Below are 20,550 nucleotides of genomic sequence, written 5' to 3'. Positions count from 1 at the left end.
TTCTCTTAGGAAATTATATCATTTTAGAATATGCGAAACAAATATATTTACTACATGTAAAAAGATACATAATTTGAGAAATTGCATAATTAAATAAATAAAAAAAATCGATGACCAAAACAAAATGCAACGAGAAACTAGAACTACATATAAAAAAAATCTCTAATTTTTTAGATGTGAAACCAAAACAATAATAAACGTTACAAGCTAAGATTTGACGATTTTATTATGTGCTCGGAAACTCGCTGGAGCTAATAATCTGGATTATTATTTTGTGTGCTAACTCCGGATTATTATTAGAGAATTATACCTCTTTACATAATCAATTATATGGTGGTTATATTGTTGCACGTATAGAGATGAAAACAACGATTCAGTAAGATATGTACGTAGTAGGAAAAAAAAAGTGTTGAGACAAATATATACTAATGTTTTTAGTCATCATTTCATTATTTAATGATGAATAAGTACTACCTAATTAGAATTCTTTAATATGTAATAACAACTAAAAATTGGTCATAGTTACTTAAAACTAATTGATTAATGAATTTACTATTTTAAGATTTAAAATAAAATTTTAAGTTTCTAAGCAATAAATTTAATCAAGTTTTAAGTTTTCAAACAAAATTGAGTACCAATAAATTATAGTGCATTTATTAATTTCTAACACATTGAGTATATTGATACATTTATGATATTAATCTTTCCGCTTCATGTACAAATCCATAAATCACTTTTGAAATCAACAACTTATCCTAAATATAAGGTTAATTAGTTTAAGAAAACTAATTTGAAGAATTGAGGAATGTAAAACAAATTACTTGATTTTGATTAATTAGCTGTTCTCTCTCGTTTTGACACTGTGTAAATTAGTAATTGATTTTTTTTAAATATTCTTTGATTTTTTTTAATCTATCATCGTATTCAGATTAATTGTTTATATTGTTCGTGCTTATTGTGAACGGTTTGCAATTGTTGTGAACGGTTTGATAAATTTTAATTTAGATAATAATGTGAACGGTTTGCAATTGTTGGTTGTCATTTGTCATACGTAAAAATTAGCATTTTTTTACCACTTTTTAATATATATTTAAACCATTTTAATTAAATAATAACTCATATATAAAAAAAATTAGAAATTGTAAGTTGTAATAATAATTGTTATCGTTTTAAAATTAGATTAGAGAATTTTCATTTTTAGAGTCATTTATGGAATTTTCGTTTTTTGGAGTTGTTTCTGGAATTTTTCGTTTTTTAAAGTTGTTTTTTGGAATTTTGTTATATGGTTACTTATGTAATTTTAAAACTTAAATAGGTATTTATGGAAATTTTAAGAAAAAAATATGGAGTTACTGTAGCATGAATAGTAAAATCTGGGTTTTGCTTTATATATATATATATATATATATATATATATATTTGTAGTGTTGATGAAAGGTTTGATATGTCATTTTATTTTATTTTTATGTTTGTCACTTTTTTTTATGTGATTAATTTATTTATAATATGGGTTCATTAGGTATATAGTCATATTTACAATTTCACATTGCAATATAGTCAACGTTTCGTAAATTTTAGATAAATACTCACATCCATGTATTTACACGCATAAATTGACGTAAATACCTCACCATTTTATTTCAATAAAAAAGCAAACCAGGAATGTCACGTCATGTTTGTGGATATTTACTTAAGATTTACGAAACGTTAACTATATAACAATTCCAAACGTTTTAGTTGATTAGTTACCTAATTTTTATTATAATATTGTATGTGGTTTGTGTTATTTCATTTTCATCACCATATTCTAGATGTTATCTATATTCTTTGCATTCTCCATGTTCTTCTTTTCATATATTTGACATTGTAAATAAAATATTGAGTCGTACAGGCACGAAGCCACATAGTGCTCAAGGGGTGTTATAGTCCCCCCTTCCAAATTTTTTTTTGCACTTTTCACTGTTTTTAAATTTTTTTTTAAAAAATTAACCCCAAATATTTACAAATTAGTCTCTCTCAACTTTTTTTTCGCATGTTAGTCCCATTAACCTGAATTTCTGGCTTCGTCCCTAGTCGTACATAAATTGTGAAAGACGTAATTACATTGTATATATATAGACCTCGTAATTCTAACTTGCTATCACACTAAGCCGGAGATTTATACCTAAAACTAGTTGTAATTATTTAAGCACAGAAAAAAAAAAAAAAAAAAAATTGACGATTCATTTTTTTTTTTTTTTTTTGCGTTTGTGTGACTCATCTCTCTAGTCATAGAAGGATAGGAGGATAAGAGTGGTTACCATAGTAATAATCTTATGAATTAATCTTGTCGACGATTTATTATTTAAGAGAGATAGAGTTATATGTGTGTAATATAATGAAATGCTTAATTTTATGTTTGGTGTAAAATTTTGCTACTTTATTAGATATTGGTCGAGCGAAAGAAAACGAAAAATAAATAGTTTAGATATACTTTATATATTTATATTATTATGATTATCATTATTATTATATATATATGAAAGAAAGAATTATTCCAAGTCTCTGGTGAGTCAAAAAAAACATCAGTGACATTATAGACGATGGCTAATGACCTTTGATAAGCCAAGTGGAATTTTTCCAAGCAGCCAATATTATTAGGTTATCAAGCTGCCTATATATAATCACGTAGGGTCTAGATATTAAATCCTTGAATCTCAATAAAACGGTTTTTCTTTTTTTTTTTTAAGATTCCAATATATGGTTAATGAGGAATTGGCGGCATAAATCATCAAACTCTTTCTCTGGACTTAGTTTGGTACTCAAACTTTTTTTTTACGAGAATAATCATTAAACTGCATTTCTAGTACCGACGTTACTCATTTTAACGATACATTTAGACAGAAATCCACGTGTCTCGATCTAACATAAATTCGAGTACCAACTTATTTATTCTACAACGCTTGACAAGCGTTGTAGAATTATTCTCTACAACGCTTGACAAGTGTAGAATCATTCCACAACTGTTTTTAAGCGTTGTAGAATCCTTGTTTTGTAGTAGTGTGTATGATTTTATAACTATTATATCAATGTATACACATATGTTTAGTTACAAACGTAAATAATAATAAGCTGAGTTAATCAAGCAGTTGGATTGTCAACAGGAAAAAAACTATCAAGCAATTGTAAAAAAAAAAAAATCCCTAATTAAATGGACACGTTGGATGACTGTAAGTACAGTGACATTTGGCTCATTTACCCGTATATAATACGTACAGATAGATATAAATATAAGAAAATTTGGAAAATAATCAACTTAAACGTTTAATATTGCTAAATACTCAACATTTGGTAAATCTTACATAAATAACCGTAAATAATAACATGGTCTAATATATGAATGAGGCTATTTACCTAAGATTTACGTCTGTAAATAAATGAAAATGGTTATTTACCTAAGATTTACCAAACGTTGACTATTTAGCAATATCAAACATTTAAGTTGACTATTTTTCTAATTGACCTTATAAATATAATATTTAATATAGTTCTTCCGTAACATGCATATATTTTTTTAATTTTTTATCCTAATATAATCAGATAATAAAATGTATATGTGGGTGGATATGAATCATATATGATGATTATATGATATCATGTAACGTTATGACAATTATAATACTTTAGCATTATTTATAATATCATTATCCTGTGTAACCGAAAGCCAGTTCTTCCTCATTAATCCATGCAAAAGAAACAAAAGGGGAAAAAAAATAATGTCCTTGTGAAGGGTAATAATCAAGAAGCTACTATATTTTGCAATATATATCATTATTTTTTTGTGGTAGATGATGTGACATTGCCTTATTTATAAGCCATGATATCATGTATTCTGATATATTATAGGGGTTTGGTGAGCCTCGGCTCTTGCCTCATTAAATGTACAATTCTCTCTCTCTCTCTCTCTCTCTCTCTCTCTCTCTCTTTTCGTTCCCTTTAAATGCCTTCTTATTTGTATGTTTTGTTCACTCATTCCCAAGGGGAAATAAAGCTCTAGCTAGTGAACGTTTATACTCTCTCTCTCTCTCTCACTCTCTCACTCTCTCTCTCTCTCATAAATAAAAAAATGCCAAGTTTCATGAGCGGTTATCCAGTGTTGATGATGAAGAGGTGGTTTTGTGAGGAATTACTTGTCTGTGTTTTGGGTGAGACTATAAGTGGTTTTAAGGCTAAACCTTTTGTAGTTAAGCTCTTGAACAAGATTGTTTTCGCTGCCACAACTTGCATTCTTGCATTAGGTACGTACGTTCTATTTCATGATGTATATTTTTCACTCTCTCTCTCTCTCATGGTTTTTTTTAGCTATTACATGACATGACGATGAATTATTTTTAATTTATTAGCCATTTTTGCCTTTTTTTTAGTAGAGGTTAGGTTGTTCTTTGAAAAGATGAACATTTTATTATTATTATTCTATTCTTAAAACAAAAGACAAAAACCAGTCACCTTTCATAAATCATACTAAACCAAAGATGTCATGCATATGATATGGCTTTGTTCTCAAGTTATTGCAACGTTTTCTTCTTTACAAAGCTTCTTTTATTTTATTTTATATTTCTTCTTTCAGTGCGGTGGGTGGTTCTTTTACACTTTTTGGCTAAAAGACAAGACTCAGTCAATACATTGGCTCTAATTACTAAGATCCATAATGAAGAAAGAAAAAGATAGAGAAAACAAAATAATTTAAAAGGTTTAATCAATTTTACTCTATACTTAATTTAGTGTAAAAACAAATAACATGAAGAACAAACACACTTCTTCCATCATTTAACGTAACGTAACATAATTTTATTTCCCATGTATATATATATATATATATATATGTATATGCATATTATATGTATGAGAAGAATAAAAAGAAACCTAGTTTAATTAATTATTAATGTATAAATAATTATAGGAGGGTCTATAATTGGAACAATTCATGGAGCCATAAAAGGGCAAACGACAGAGACTGGATTTTTAAAAGGAGCTATAGTCGGAGCCATAGTTGGTGCTGTTGCAGGCATTCAATTACTTGATTCTTCTAATATTGATGGCGAGCCATTTTCCAAGGTACAATATTATTATAAACAAATATAGAATATAAATCGAGATTAAAACATTGATATCAATATTCTTATTTTATTGAGATAGTGATTATCTACCGGAACTTCGTAATTATTTTGATACCAGTTTTAATTCACCGATTGAATATTAGTGAGATACCGGTTACCAACATACTTATCAATATTCAAAAAATAATATAGTGATTATTAATTTTAAACAAGATCCAAATTAAAATGTTGAGAAGGTTATTAAAAATATATTGTTATTGTAATAAAAATAAAATTATTAAATTGAAAACTGCATATGACTCTTACTTATATTGGAAAAATAAGCTACTATCATTTAAATAACGTTATTGCTGATTTATTTGTATTAAATTGAGTTTTAACTTTTAAGTCACTAAAGTAACTGTATTTCCTTGTTAAAATCAAGTATGTGACTTTCGTTTTTTTAATTATTATTAATCATTATTGCAGGCAGCTTTTTTACGTAGCTTATTAAATGGCAAGCTCTTCATGGAATATGTAAGCCGTGCGATGCTAAAAGCCTATCAATGGCAAGTAAGTATTTAAGAATATAAAATAGACTAGCTTTTCTATATATTTTTTCATTTAATAAAAACGCTATATACTTAATTTTTTTTTAACTGTTGACAGTGTTTTATTGAGCAGATTAGCGGTATGGAAAGTACTTATCGAGAGAATTCAGACATTTATGACACTACCTCAACTAAAGGGCTGTCCCAAATCTGCATCCAAAAGCTTATTCCTTCACAAGAATATCACCGATATTGTTTTAACAATATTATTCACTCATATGACTGCTCAATTTGCTTGCAGGTAACCCATACACAATAGATTTTTTGAAACTAATTAATTATCACTAAATTTTCAATTTCTTATAAAAATAGTTAAAATTGTACGTTTAACAAAATACTCAAGATTTTCTACTGTCTCTGTATATGCTTTTAATAATAATTAAAAAAAAATTAACAATTGTAAATAAAATACCTACCCCCATAAATCAATTTAATTAACAATAAATTCCATAATAAATTTACTGTCTCTGTATATACTCGAGATTTTCTACTGTCTCAATTTGATTGCATGTTGTACATATGTATGTATATATATATATATATATATATATATATATATACACACATATAGTTCCCATGCCATGCATGTTTATTATTTCTAGTGTATTAATTAGTAGATGCCAAAATTTATGATATTTACTGTTAAACTGTTGCTTTATTAATAATAGTACTCTAGAAAGAAAGAGAATGTGTGAGCTGATTCTGGCGAATTCCATGGATTAAAATTGGGACCCCCTAATTAAGTTTTGAACATATGTTTTTTGACTTCTTCGTAAGATCTATGTTTCTCGTTAATTAGTCCAAATAATTAATTATGAATTTGTGTGTGTTTTGTTTGTATATGTAGGAATTGAAAGGTGGAGAGAGAGTAAGAAGAGTTCCAAAGTGTGGACATATCTTTCACTTAGGCTGCATAGACCAATGGCTGAGCCGCCAAGAGTCTTGCCCAATTTGTAGGGTCAATGTATATAGCGACAGATATGAATATGATATGTGAATTAATTATATATCTTATTTTATTTCTTCTCGTGACAAATATATATATATATATATATATATATATATATATATACACGTAGAGAAAATCACAACACTTTATACGTATATTTTCTGTAGTTCGCAATAACTGCAAAGATTACACCTTGTATTTTTAATTTTGGTGAGAAAAAACTTTTCACGTGTTTATCAAAATCACAAAATACATATATATTGCTACGTATATTGTTGATTTATTTTTTTACTACAAAATTTATTCGACAATATGTTTTGCAACATGTTTCAAGATATATTGAGATATTTTGGTAGTTGTGCGCAGAACTGTAATATCGGCAAGTTTCCTATTTGGCGAAATTGTTAACGGAAGATTTTCTACATATATTTTCTCCGCGTGGTAAAGAAACTTTATTTCAACTTCCAGAGATGTATGACCAGTATAAAAGAGAGCATATGCCTTAAGTAGTCTTTGACGCATTCATTCACACAATTAAAGTTCTTAATCGTGCAAGATCGGCAGATTAGGAAACTAATTATGTGGTGGTGGTGGTGTAATACTTTGTACTCTATTCATCGTCTTATTAAGCGTTAGAGTTTCTTTTGGGTTTGTGATTTTGTGATTGAAGATTAAGGAGCGCTGACATCGAAGCTTACCAAACACTTGGGGAGTGTTTGAGAGAAATTGAGGGGAGCTCAAATTCAGGAAGAATTTGAGTTGAAATTCACGGGTAGTAATAGAAAAATGGCCTTGAAGCGGGGATCGTTCATACAAGTCCATTGTTATTCTAATGACTACTTTTCATATAGTGAATTTCTTTTCCATTGGGAGAACTGCTCTCTAGAGTATGTGACGTTGCACTGAACCGGGTTATCACTATTTGTGTCATTTACTTTACGCAATGAATTTATATTTTCCGTCTATTGCATCGGAACATATTGTCACATACACTAACTCTACATTATGTGCGCCATCTTATTTCTGACCAAACAGAATTTTAATTTGTATCAAAGCGGGTACCCAAATCTTAGGGTGTGATCTGTGTGTTGTTGATCGTTTATGTTTGTGAGGATTAATGACAGGAAATGAGGATATGTTAATCGTCCACCGGTGTTTGACAGGACGAATTATACCTACTGCTAAGCTCGCATGCGTGCCTTGTTAGGATTTGAATCCATAAATTAATCCTAATTCAATTCAAAAGAAACAAGATCTAAATAGCGGAAGCGTACCTGAATCCAAGAATACAAAACAATGGTGGTCTTCCAATTGCAGTTTTCCTGAGCGTCTGGAGTATTCTTGTTGATGGGGATACAAAAAAAAGAACATATTGCAATCAGGGACCTACCCTGTTATTAAATGTCAGACAGTTACTAATAATTATTGTTTATTTCTATTTTGACCTCTCATGTCAAATTAGATTAGCACTTATGGTAGCCACATAATAGCACTTGACAAATATGTCATTAAGTCACGAACTTTATTCTAAATTAGACCACATCAATTTTGACTTAATTAATAATGACGCAACACATTTATTTAATGACATTAGTAGTCTTTAAATTATTCTAATATGTCTTTCTTAAGTCTGTTGACAACAATACTTGGAAAGTTGTTACCAATGGCTGGTTTGCTCTCACTGTCAAAGATGATAAAGGTGTGGTTGTATCCATCAATCCCGAGAAGGATTGGAATGCTGCAAAAGATGAAGTTGCCCTTGGTAACTCAGCATTCAATGTTATTAACAATGGATAAGAATATTTGCAGGCTCATCAATATATGTAAGAGCGCCAAGGAGGCTTGTGAGATCCTTGAAGTTGCTCATGAAGGCACCTCCAAAGTGCGTAGTCAAAGACTCAAGCTTCTCACTACCAAATTTGAGGCCATGAATATACTTGAAGAAAAGACCATCTATGATTTCAATGTTCTCATCCGAGATGTCGCTAATAAGTCTTTTTCTCCTAAAGTTCATATGAGTGATGAGAAACTTGTTCTGAGAATTATGAGATCTCTCCTGAAAGATTTGGAATGAAGACTACTGCCATTGAGGAAGTGTAGTCGATGAGTTGATTGGGTCTCTCATGACTTATGAATTGTCTCTTCCCAAACCTGACAAGAAAAATAAAAGGGTGTAGCTTTCAAAAACTCCATTACTAATCAGAGGGAGTAAGTACATTATGAAATTGACAATGATGTCACTGATTCTAGTGCTATGCTTTCCAAGAATTTTGACAAGGATCATGAGGAGGCTTGATAGGGGGATTCAGGAAAAATGTCTCTCATATTGTCAAAGACAATAAGCCACGCCAAAATTATCAAAATGATGGAAATCTTCAGCGGCATGAATGTGATAGTGATAGATCAAACATCAACAATCTCAACAAATCTAAAGAGATTCATTGTCATGGATGTGAAGGGTTTGAATACATTCAGGAAGAATGTCCAAACTTCAAAAGGAAGCAGAAAAAAGGCTACACTACAACTTTCTCTGATGATGAGTTGGATGTGATGGTGAATATGATCAAATAAGCAATTTTTTTTACCTTTACAGCCTCTAGTAATATCACTAATGATTCCAATATTATTGCCAGCTCTTCTAATCGTGTTGATATTAATATTTTTGTTGATGATGTTGACGGACTTTCTGATAAAGTACTTGTTAATACTTACAAAGTTTTTTTACTATAAGTGGATTGAAGAATCACATCTTCTGTAGAATCAGAAATGAATGATTGAGTCTCTCACTGTCACGATCCGCGAGCGGCAGCTCGCCCGAGAGCCACGACCATGAAGCTCATTCTCAACCTAAGACACTTTGAAAGATAATATTTATACGATAGCTACAACATGATAAATGTAGTTCATAAAACTACGAAAACTTTTTTTTTCTCTATATGACATACACGATTAGGTCTTATAGTGACCAAAGTATAACGACGCTCTTGCGTCTAGGATATATTCTGTATATAATTTAAAGGATATGATTAAAATAGAAAATAAGGTTTAAGACAAGAATTATTTCAAACTTAATTAAAAGACGCTTGTCTTGGTTTACTAAACTCTTACTACGCTCATAAGGTCGAGGAACACGCTACCGGCTCTCTCCAGATTTCCAATCTACTGAAAGACGGTATTTCTCTTATTTGCATTACCATGGATCATAATCTATGAGTCGCGAGACTTAGCAAGTGGGAGTCCATCTAGTGTTGAAAACGACTAGATGTTCGACATCCATGTGACTTGCAAACCATGCAAATAGAGAAAGCAATCAACATGATAATACATAGCAGTTCTATTGGTAACATGAATCAATGCAATACGCTCGCGAGAAATCTACCTATCACTTGACGCTCGTTCTCAGGTCGCCACACATTCGTCGGTTATGACATTCCGAACGTTAAGAAGTCAGCCTCAGACCCCAGCATTCTAGTCTTTTGGCGACTTAAAGTTTTAATTACTTGTATATGGGATCCTCTAATGGTATAATCTTCTTTGAAATATTGGCAGTATAATCTAACATGTGCTCCGCGACACATGAAAGGGAATTCCACATCCCAAATAGTAGGCCAATTGTGGGTTGATCATGATACTATGTGAGCCCCACTATCACAACACAAGTATTCGGACTTGCTCGTACCATTGACATCTACTGTTGTTTGTGGTATTCTGTAACTCTCATGTGATAATGATTACATTAGTTAATCAATTTTTTTTTTTGCATTATATTTTAATAATGATCATTTATGAATTAAAATAAATTTGATAAATTTTATTTTTGTAATACTTTTTAGTTTTAGTAAATAGTCTTTTATAAAAATTTTACATTTAATTATTGATGTGTGTTTTTATTAGTAATAAATGAAATATCTTTAATTAATCATATTTAATGTATAATATATTATATGTTATTCCTATATATATATATATATATATATATATATATATATATATACACAGGCCCGGCCCGACAGTGAAGCGAAGTAAGCAGCCGCTTAAGGTCTCTGAAATTTGGAAGAAAAATAAATCAAAGTTCTATTTAAATGGGCCTCGAATTTTTGCCCCATTTTACATACAAAAAATCTCATTATAATTGTTGTTTGCCCACTGTGCGTAAAATGAAAACAGGCCCATTATAATTGTTGTTTGCCCTATTATAATTGTTGTTTGCCCATTATAATATTTATTGAGAATGATAGTTGATATATATTTTTTTGTTAATTTTGTGAAGGCCTAAGTTTTAAATTTTACCAGCCCTATATATATATATATATATATATATATATATATATATATATATATATAATATATGAAAATTCTTTTCTGTTTTTTGTCATGGAAAACTCTTTAGTTTACATCTCTTTTTGCGGTTTACTTATGCGATAACGATTTATTCATCAGTACGAGTTATCTCTTTTGAAAAATCTTCAGTGAATAACTACAGTCAATGGCGGAGCTAGAAATTTCAATGGAGTGGGGATTCATAAAACCTGAGACCTGACATGGTAGCGCTAAGCTAAGCATTGAATCAAGGATATAATCATCTGAAATTCTGTAAAAGTGAGATATGTGTGAAATGTTTGATATTCACAGAATTACTATCCTTAAATATCATACTTATGAAATTTTCCCCACTTGTTTTGATTGGACAAAGTTAAGCATAAGCCCATTAAAAGTGGCTGTTTAACGGGGCTCATCCACAGCCTTTCCAATCTCAGCTCAGCAAATCCAAAAACCAAAACCCAGACAACAAAGGATAAAACTGGAAATAAACAATTTAGAAATAGGACAACACAGAAATTAGACCAAAGAGCACAGACGAGTCGCTCAGTTTAAGTTCAGAGAGAGAGAGAATGGCGTGGTGCGCAGCGAGGACACTCAACGCGCCGTCGTACGCGGCGGCGGAGATCACCGGAGCTCTGCGAAGGAAGTCGCCGTTGGCCGCCGCAGGAATCGGCTGCGCTTCCGTCGCCGGCTCGAGCCTCTGGCGATCGAACAACAAACGCTCTTTGCCTTTCGCTTGTCGCAGCATTTCTACGGAATCTCGTATGAAACCTCTCTCTATATCACTCTCTCTCTCTCGTTTTCATCGTTATTTCGACGGTTCAGTGTTTCGTAATTTTCTGCGAGTTTTTTTTTTTTTTTTTGTTTCCCATCCACTTGGTTCACTGACATGAACAAACCTATCATATGCTTGAGTTTTATTAATTTTCCTTGCTTGCGATGGTTTTCAGATGATCGAGGTTTCGGTTATTTATCTACACTGATGATATGCTTGAATTTCATTTTTCATCTTCATTTTAAAGGCTCAACACTTTGTAATCATCTGAGTTCTTTGCATTTTGTTCCGTTTGTATGAATAATTATCGAAAAATGGCTTGCTGACATAGATAAACCTGTAATCTGTTTGAAGGTCTTTGTTTTTCGTTGCTTGCAATGGTTTTTATATGATTTAGGTTTTGGCTATTGATTTGCACTGATATGATTAACGAATAATTGCTCAGTGATATGAAATATGAATAAACCTGTCATCTCGTAGTTTTGTTCCATTTGTTACAATAATTAACGAATAATTGCTCAGGGATATGAAATATGAATAAACCTGCAATTTGTTTGCAGTTCTTTATTTCCGTTGTCAGATTATTTAGGGTTTAGTTTCAAGACGAATGAACTAAATTTTTGGGGGTAATTTTGTGTACTGAATAGAAGGAGCTATTAAAGAGGCTGTGAAGACAGAGAAAGCTCCGGCTGCATTGGGACCATATTCTCAGGCTATTAAAGTCAACAACGTTCTTTATCTTTCTGGTGTTCTTGGTCTTATTCCTGAGGTATTCTTACTTTTAATCAATTTTATCTTACTTTACTTTTTTTCTTACTGATTATAAAGACTGCATTGTATGAAAGTTAATATTTTTCGTTTTGACTTAAATTTAGACTGGGAAGTTTGTATCGGACGATGTTGAAGATCAAACTGAGCAGGTACAGCGAGTGAACTTGTGTATTATCGAATTCATTTTACGAACCATAGGACAGAAGAAATAGAACCTTTCGTTACGTAACGAAGCGTTATAAGGAATTTATGCAAAGTCCATTCTTTTGGGGTTTGCATCATTGTATATAGGCAATAGATAGTTCTGACTGATTTTGGACGGTGAATTACTTGCAGGTTCTCAAGAACATGGGAGAGATTCTGAAAGCTGGCGGTGCCAACTACTCATCTGTGGTCAAAACGACGATTATGTACGAACATGGTTTTACTCGGGATCATTATATTTTCTTCTGGAATTTAGCGCTAAAGAACACGGTTTCATTTACTAGAAAAAGAAAAGAACGTGTTTTCATTCTTGCTTATATATATTTTGTTTATTTGCTTCAGGTTGGCTGACTTGAAGGACTTCAAGAAAGTGAATGATATATATGCAAAATGTGAGTTCTAGCAAAATTATAGTGTTCTGTTCTGCTCTGTTTAGTTTGTGTTAGTTCTTCATTTTCAGAAATATTGCTGAGTGAGAATCTCAATTCATTTTTCAATCACAATCCCTTGAATGAAGGATCATACTATTTGACAAAAATTATGAGTTTGTCAAACAGTCAAACATCACTAATCACTAGAGTAAGAAACTATGACGCAAAAGAGAGTGATCGATTTCATTTTTCTTTATGACAATCATAGACTGAAGTGTTTTTTTTTTTTTTTTTTTTTTTTTTTTTTTTTTTTTTATTTCTTTATAAAAAAAATGCAGATTTTCCTTCACCTGCCCCGGCTCGTTCGACATATCAGGTAGCGAAGCTACCATTGGATGCCAAAATCGAAATCGAGTGCATCGCAACTCTGTAGTGTTTAGTTTCTCGTAATTTGGTTTGACTGTTTTGAGTTGAATAATCTCGGCAACCCATTATTATGTCCAAGAAGAAGAAATATGTGTTTAGCTTTTAGCTTAGCTTTCTTCATATTTTTTCATGTGAACAAAACATTGTTGACTTTAGAATCAAATCTGAATGTGGCAACTCTTATCATACTTCATGGTTTATCCTCATTTGGATGCTTAACAAATTTGTTCCTTCTCTTAAGACTAGTATATGCTGTATAAAGGTTTTATTATTATTATTATTATTTCATATACATCTGGACCAGCATGAAATCCATATATCTAGTGTTTTGAATTTTTGGCATCTTTTGAAATAAAACCAAAAATTTCTCATTAAAATTTGAATCTGCCCATCCTCCGATGCATCCATTTTTTTATAAGTTTTTTTTTTCTTAAAGATAAAAATGCAATGTTTTTATCCGAATATGGGTAATTAATTTACCGCGAACTTGATGGGTTATTTTCATAATAAAATAAAACTTTAACTATATTACCAAATGGACCGTCCTACTCAAACAACCGTCGAATTAATGCTTTTTTTTAGTACTAAAGAATATGTAAGTGTAAGTATTAGTAGAGAAAAACATGAAAAGTGTATAGAAATCTATCATTATCATAAAAGAAAAAGAGCCATTAATGCAATTTTTCTCATTCTCATTTTAATAACATATCCAGCTCTTATACGTCGTTTTCTCATACACTTTCATATGTCGTTTCTGTACCACATATTACATGTCGTTTTCTTTCAGAAAAGAGAAGAGAATAGAAAAAAAAAAGTAAAATATCACCGACTCAGTGGGACCCAATTCACCCAACGCAACTAACCAGACAGGAATCCAGATTAATCATTTGTGATCGTGTTTTGAAAAGATACCGAGCCAATTACAATCTACTTTAAAGCCCTAAGTACAGCCCCCATATTATCTTCTTCGTGGAACTGACCCCATCAGATTACAGCTATACCCCAATTACAATCTACTTTAAAGCCCAAAATCAAATTACAGCCCCCATATTATCTTCTTCGTGGAACTGACCGTATCAGATTACAGCTCTAACTCTTTTTTAAGTTGATGCCTCTGCTTGTGGAAATATAGAGAAACAGAAAAAAAAAAAAAACGCAATAGTGATTCCATTGTAATTACCTTAGAAAAGCTTCTCTCTCTACATTATCAACGGAGATTTCTTTCCTCTAACGCAAACGCAATACGCAGAAAAGTAAGATTATCTTCGATGTATTATATATATATATATATATATTTCTGAATATATATATAGACGTCGTGAGAGTAATTTGGTTGTGCTAAAAAAAAATGTTTGTCTAGTTTTCGTTGTTATTGTCAACGATTATTCGCTTCCTTGGCTTCTTTCACTTTCACCTTTGTTGAATTTGTTCATCTGATTTTTAGGTTCTGTTTTGTTGATTTCATCTTCTTCTTTTTTTTTTTTAATCAGAAGTAATTTAAACTAATCCGGTGACTTTGCCATACATATAACGCACCGATACAATTATGGTTCACATCAATATTTTTTTTTCTTTTCAAATTGACCTGAATTTGATTTAAGTTCGTCTTGTTCTGATTTGTTCTGTTTAATCTTGTGTATGTCTTTATTTATTTATTTCATCATTGCTAATAGCTGAGTTTCAACATATGAGTTCTCATATAACTAGTTTCAGGAATGGCTTTCAACACTTCTAATAAGTTGTTGATTTTTTTTTTTTTTCTTTTAATTTCTGATTTTGATGTTGATTTTGAATTTGATTTTGAAGGTGCAGGTATAAAAGAATAATGGAAGGAATTGTGGTCAGAAGAGTCATTCCCTCGGACAATAGTTGTCTTTTCAACGCAGTCGGGTACGCCAATACACATCTTTGAGTATAGAAGAAAAAATAAAATAAATAAATCATTGAAAGAACCAAATAATGTAAATCTGCAGGTATGTGATGGACCACGACAAACAAAAAGCTCCGGAGTTGAGGCAGGTCGTGAATCTTCTCTCACGGCTTTAATTTTAAGAACATGTGTAGCAATAAAAGATTTACCAAAAATTGCTTTTTGTTCTCAAACTAGGGCTCTTAATGTTTAACCACTTATCGGTTTTTTAATATTTTTTTTTCCCGATAGGTCATAGCTGCGACGGTTGCGAGTGATCCGGCAAAATACTCCGAAGCATTTCTCGGGAAGACAAACGAAGAGTATTGTGCTTGGATTCTCAACTCAGATAAGTGGGGCGGTATGTTAAAAGTTGTCGATTTTTTTTCGTACTTGATAATATTCGTAATGAATTCATGTTAAGAGTTGGTGACCCGAAATTCATTTCTTCCCGAAAGTTCGGAAGGGGTTTATATAGAATACTTGGGTGTTGTAAGAATTTTGGTAATTGACTAACAAGCTTTCGAGAAGCAATCAGCCCAATTTTCACTCCTAATATGCTTATCTTTTTCCTTCCTTTTCCTCTTATTTATACTAAGCGGTTAATTTAACTAAGTATGAATTTATAGTTACCCTAATAATAACGTTAGCTTATAAATAGGAGGAATTATTGCAGAGGAAGATGATGGAAATAATTGCATGAGAGATTCGTGTGAGGAAGAGATTCCTTAGGAAGAGATTCGGTTTATTTTTTTGTTGCTTGTTGTTGCCGATTTTTCTAATTTGGATACAAATCTCTTTTAAGCCGTTTTTTTTTATCGATATAGTGATTTTTCTTCTCTCTCCCCGTTAAGTGTTTTCCATTTAAGATCTTGAGTTCATTTGAGTTAAATTAGCGCTTGGTCCGTTTCCAAGGAACAAACATGAATCACCTCTAATGCACATTAACTTTTCATTTAATATTGTTACATAAAAAAATTATACGACAAGTCATATTATTATTTCAACTCGTGAATAAGCTCGTACTACGCTTCATGTTTCCGATAAGAACTTGCTGTGTTTCATTACTAGAAAAACAGGAAAAATACAACGTTAATTACAAGCTTCGAGAGGCTTGTGCTCTCCAAAGTGAAACATCTAACTTTTCACATAAATACGCTCATCTTTCCCACTTTATTGTTCTCTATTTATAGCCTATGTATGATTTAACTGACGATTAAATAATAATTACAGTTATTCTCCTAGGCTCGTAATGATTTCATATTTCCTTTCTCTTTCTTTTTTTTCTTTTGCTGTCAAGGTGCCATTGAGCTTTCGATATTGGCCAAACATTATGGACGTGAAATCGCCGCTTACGATATCCAAACCACGCGGTGCGATTTGTACGGACAGGTTTGTACCAGTAAAATCAGTTTATCTCGGTACATTATCGTGATAATAAAAACTCTATATTTTTCCTTTCTTATAATGGTCATTCATTTTGTTTCACAGGAAATGAAGTATTCAGAACGAGTCATGCTGATCTACGACGGGCTTCATTACGATGCTTTGGCTGTACGTTATTTATTTATTTTATTATTATTATTATTATTATTTAATCTTTTGCTTTCACTTTGGTACAAAATTTAAGGATGTTCTAACTAAATAGCTAACTTAAACCCGCTAATGGATTTAGAAAATTGTCAAAGTTTGTCTAAAATCAGTGAAATAGCTAAATTTTACAAAAAATGTGCAAAGTACCAGTATCTGTAATTTTTTGACATTGGTAAATTGCTTATTGGCAGTGTCAAAAAATTTGGATATCAGTATTTTTGGCTATTTTGCTGACAACTTAAACTTTTGGCTATATTGCGAATCAATTAGTTTCGAATGACTATTTTGTATAATTTTTCTTAATTTAATGTATAAACCATTTAGTTCCATTTTCCGATGCTAAGTATTGATTTATAAATATTGTGGTATATCGTTAGATGACGCCGTTTGAAGGAGCGCCGGAGGAATTTGATCAGACAATATTTGCGGTTCAAACGAACAGAACCGTCGGACCAATCGAAGAAATTGCTCTTAATTTCATTAGGGAGCAACAAAGGTATTATTTTGACCACATCCTTAGTTTTTCTATGCCATATTTAAATCGACTGAAAAAAAATCATGACAGTAATCTTTCAATGGATCTCATTGTTAGGAAAAGGAGATTTACGGACACTGCGAACTTCACTTTGCGATGTGGCGTTTGCCAAATCGGAGTCAAAGGCCAGAAGGTCGTTTCTCGCTCTCATAATTACAAGTCTTTCTCTTTTCTTTATTTTTTACTTGAATTTTTCTCGTTATATTTTCGATGTGCTTGATAAAATGTTTTTATCTCGAAAAAAATATCAGGAGGCTGTTGAGCACGCACAAGCGACGGGTCACATTAACTTCCAAGAATACAAATAATACCCGAAAAACCGTGGAAACCATGGGATATTTTAATGGCGGAACATTGTATTTGTTGTTGTATTGGATTATTTATAGACTCAATTGTTTGGTTCTCACTGGGTTTAAAGAGAGCATTATGATTTGTTGTTGTACCTTGCTGCTTCATAGATATGAAAAGGAAAGAAAAATCATTATACTTTTAATAAAAAAAACTCGTTTACTGTTTTGGGTTATATTCAACTTTTTTGTACTGTTTGCAGTTTTATTTATACAAAAAAAAAATCTTAAATAACCCTTTACAATCTGAAAAAAAAAAGTGCTATTTTTATAAATTGCACTTAAAAAAACAATATTTCTACAATTTTCCTATTCGTTTTAGTGGACTTCAAAATATGGCTCTAAGACCAACTCCATCCGATAACACCATTTTCTACTCTATTTTACAGTACATGTCACATCAAACACTACTTCATCTCCAACCGAACTCTATTTTTTACACCAAATTGAAATATTAATTTTATATTCAACTTTCTCTTATTTATTTATATACCCTTATATTTATTTAATATATTTTAATTATACCACTTATTCATTATTTAATAATGAAGTATTACTCCATAAAATTATTGAAAATACAAATTAACACAAAGTAAACTTAATATTTATTAAACACAAAATACAATACAAAACAAATAACATAAAATAAAATAAAAAAAAATACAATTACACATCTGAATTAGAATATATCTCCCACAAATGGTCGATCAATGCATTTCGGAGCGTGATATGTGCATCTTTGTCTCTTATTTGTCTGTAGCGACTGAAAAACTCATGAAATCGTGTATCATCATTCTCCGCTAATTCAACCCCCAATGGTGGCGTTTCTATGTTAACTTCAATGGGCACGTTGAGATCACGCTCATCTTCTATTATCATGTTATGCATTATTATGCATGTAGTCATTATATCTTTTAAGACATCTTTTCTCCAAAATCTTGACGGTCCCGCCACAATTGCAAACCGTTCTTGGAGAACTCCAAAAGCACGTTCTACGTCTTTTCTACAGGATTCTTGCTTCATTGCAAAATATTGTTTTTTTCGGCCACAGGGTTCTCGAATAGTTTGAACAATAGTAGACCATTTTGGATATATACTATCAGCCAAATAATAACCCATATTATACTCATTTCCCTGTATGATATAATGAGCGGGAGGAGCAATACCTTGAGTGAGATTGGAAAATAGGTGAGAAGACTCTAACACGTTGATGTCATTGTTGCTTCCCGGCATGCCAAAATAAGCGTGCCATATCCAAAGATCATAATCAGCCACAGCTTCTAGAATAATTGTAGGTTTTCCGCTACGACCCGTATATTGTCCGGCCCACGCGGTAGGGCAATTTTTCCATTTCCAATGCATACAATCCAAACTACCCAACATTCCCGGAAAGCCACGTTGTTGACCTATATGGAGAAGTCTAGCAACGTCATTAGGAGTTGGTGATCTTAAATATTGCTCAGAAAATACCTCCACCATTGCTCGGCAAAACCTCTTCAGGCTTTCAATTGTCGTGGACTCTGCTATTTTGCAGTACTCGTCTGTGGCATCTGCCGGAAGACCGTAGGCCAGCATCCGAAAGACAGCAGTTATTTTTTGAAGTGGTGACAACCCAAGTCTGCCAGCACGATCCAACCGTTGTACAAAATAGTTGTCGTGACTTTTAACAGCATCCACTATTTGGAGGAATAAAGAGCGAGACATTCGATACCTCCGACGAAACATGGCCTCGTTGTAGAGCGGAGATTCTGAGAAGTAATCATTGAAAAGTCGCCGGTCTGCACTTTCTCGATCCCGATTGATGAAAGCACGTCCTGGAATCGAGCCTCCTACGTTGCGCTCAATGGTTTGGTCGGCGGCATGTTCGTTGAGAATTTGCATGATCGTGATATTATTTTGGATAATTTGATGACATATAGCATCCTCCTGCTCATCAATTTGAGCCATTTGAAGTTGAAAATCATTATCAGAGGAAGAAGATGATGAATTAAAACTCATTTTGAGAGATGAATGATGAAAGATGAAGTGTGTTAGAGAATGTAAATGGGGCGTTGAGTGTTAGAGAGTGTGAAAGATGAATTAAAACTGAGACTATTTATAGGGCGTTGAATGTAAATGCCGGTTTGGGAAGCGTGAGATTCTTGATGGGTGGTGGCATTGAGTGGTCACATCACGTCAGAACCCGGGAAGCGTGAGATTCTTGATAGGCGGTGGCATTGAGTGGTCACATCACGTCAGAACCCGGGAAGCGTGAGATTCTTGATGGGTGGTGACATTGAGTGGTCACATCACATCAGAACCCGGGAAGCGTGAGATTCTTGATGGGTGGTGGCATTGAGTGGTCACATCGCGTCAGAATCCGGGAAGCGTGAGAGCTTTGATGAGTAGTGGCATTGAGTGGTCATATCACGTCAGAACAAGGAAGCGTGAGAGCTTTGAGTGAGAACATATTCTATAAATAGTATCTTCCATAAGTTGTGTTATTCATCCAAAAAATTACTGAGCCTTGAGTACGATACATTACAAGAAAATGACAAGTCGAGCTTCTGGATACTCTCATGAAGAAGACCGACTTCTTTGTCAAGTTTACATGGAGATTTCTCAAGACCCTATCATTGGTATATACCAATCATCTGATAGGTTTTGGAGCCGTGTTGAAGA

General features: G+C 32.2%; 4 protein-coding genes across 6 annotated transcripts; 3 read left to right on the top strand and 1 right to left on the bottom strand.

Moving 5' to 3' along the window:
• Positions 1-3,992: 3,992 nt before the first annotated feature.
• LOC149398543 (RING/U-box superfamily protein) lies at positions 3,993-6,705 on the top strand. Of its 2 annotated transcripts, none has more exons than XM_089615709.1 (5): positions 3,993-4,277; positions 4,940-5,094; positions 5,565-5,648; positions 5,760-5,927; positions 6,534-6,705. In XM_089615709.1, exons 1-5 carry the CDS (start codon positions 4,106-4,108, stop codon positions 6,681-6,683), a joined length of 729 nt encoding a protein of 242 aa, XP_089471835.1. In that variant the 5' UTR covers positions 3,993-4,105; the 3' UTR covers positions 6,684-6,705. The 2 variants fall into 2 exon arrangements, with proteins under 2 accessions (XP_089471835.1, XP_089471834.1); XM_089615708.1 differs by having other exon boundaries at positions 5,745-5,927.
• Positions 6,706-11,441: 4,736 nt separating this feature from the next.
• LOC149398542 (endoribonuclease L-PSP family protein) lies at positions 11,442-13,693 on the top strand. The gene is made up of 6 exons (XM_089615195.1): positions 11,442-11,720; positions 12,381-12,502; positions 12,609-12,653; positions 12,841-12,914; positions 13,051-13,100; positions 13,418-13,693. The coding sequence occupies exons 1-6, from the start codon at positions 11,528-11,530 to the stop codon at positions 13,510-13,512; spliced, it is 579 nt and encodes a 192-aa protein (XP_089471321.1). The 5' UTR covers positions 11,442-11,527; the 3' UTR covers positions 13,513-13,693.
• A 925-nt stretch (positions 13,694-14,618) lies between these two features.
• LOC149398541 (OTU-like cysteine protease family protein) lies at positions 14,619-18,035 on the top strand. 2 transcript variants are annotated; one of them, XM_089615971.1, is made up of 9 exons: positions 14,619-14,758; positions 15,312-15,395; positions 15,479-15,524; positions 15,667-15,775; positions 16,715-16,806; positions 16,906-16,968; positions 17,385-17,503; positions 17,600-17,675; positions 17,794-18,035. In XM_089615971.1, the coding sequence occupies exons 2-9, from the start codon at positions 15,331-15,333 to the stop codon at positions 17,848-17,850; spliced, it is 627 nt and encodes a 208-aa protein (XP_089472097.1). In that variant the 5' UTR covers positions 14,619-14,758; positions 15,312-15,330; the 3' UTR covers positions 17,851-18,035. The 2 variants fall into 2 exon arrangements, with proteins under 2 accessions (XP_089472097.1, XP_089472098.1); XM_089615972.1 differs by having other exon boundaries at positions 14,621-14,758; positions 15,318-15,395.
• Positions 18,036-18,555: 520 nt separating this feature from the next.
• LOC149398540 (uncharacterized) lies at positions 18,556-19,887 on the bottom strand. Its single transcript, XM_089614615.1, has one exon. The coding sequence runs from the start codon at positions 19,885-19,887 to the stop codon at positions 18,556-18,558; it is 1,332 nt and encodes a 443-aa protein (XP_089470741.1).
• Positions 19,888-20,550: the final 663 nt, after the last annotated feature.

The sequence above is a fragment of the Urtica dioica genome, chromosome 5 (genome assembly GCF_054948205.1).
Source record: "Urtica dioica subsp. dioica isolate 48M chromosome 5, U.dioica_male_clone48M_v1_H2, whole genome shotgun sequence".
Taxonomy (NCBI): domain Eukaryota; kingdom Viridiplantae; phylum Streptophyta; class Magnoliopsida; order Rosales; family Urticaceae; genus Urtica; species Urtica dioica.
This window is presented reverse-complemented; position numbering and strand designations above follow the sequence as displayed.

Coding starts and splice junctions, on each gene's coding strand:
- LOC149398542 (XM_089615195.1), top strand. CDS start 11,528: ATGGCGTGGTGCGCAGCGAGGACACTCAACGCGCCGTCGTACGCGGCG. Junction 11,721..12,380: donor CAGCATTTCTACGGAATCTC/GTATGAAACCTC, acceptor TGTACTGAATAG/AAGGAGCTATTAAAGAGGCT. Junction 12,503..12,608: donor TTCTTGGTCTTATTCCTGAG/GTATTCTTACTT, acceptor ACTTAAATTTAG/ACTGGGAAGTTTGTATCGGA.
- LOC149398540 (XM_089614615.1), bottom strand. CDS start 19,887: ATGAGTTTTAATTCATCATCTTCTTCCTCTGATAATGATTTTCAACTT.
- LOC149398541 (XM_089615971.1), top strand. CDS start 15,331: ATGGAAGGAATTGTGGTCAGAAGAGTCATTCCCTCGGACAATAGTTGT. Junction 16,969..17,384: donor TTCATTACGATGCTTTGGCT/GTACGTTATTTA, acceptor GTATATCGTTAG/ATGACGCCGTTTGAAGGAGC. Junction 17,504..17,599: donor TTCATTAGGGAGCAACAAAG/GTATTATTTTGA, acceptor TCTCATTGTTAG/GAAAAGGAGATTTACGGACA.
- LOC149398543 (XM_089615708.1), top strand. CDS start 4,106: ATGCCAAGTTTCATGAGCGGTTATCCAGTGTTGATGATGAAGAGGTGG. Junction 5,095..5,564: donor ATGGCGAGCCATTTTCCAAG/GTACAATATTAT, acceptor TCATTATTGCAG/GCAGCTTTTTTACGTAGCTT. Junction 5,928..6,533: donor ACTGCTCAATTTGCTTGCAG/GTAACCCATACA, acceptor TTGTATATGTAG/GAATTGAAAGGTGGAGAGAG.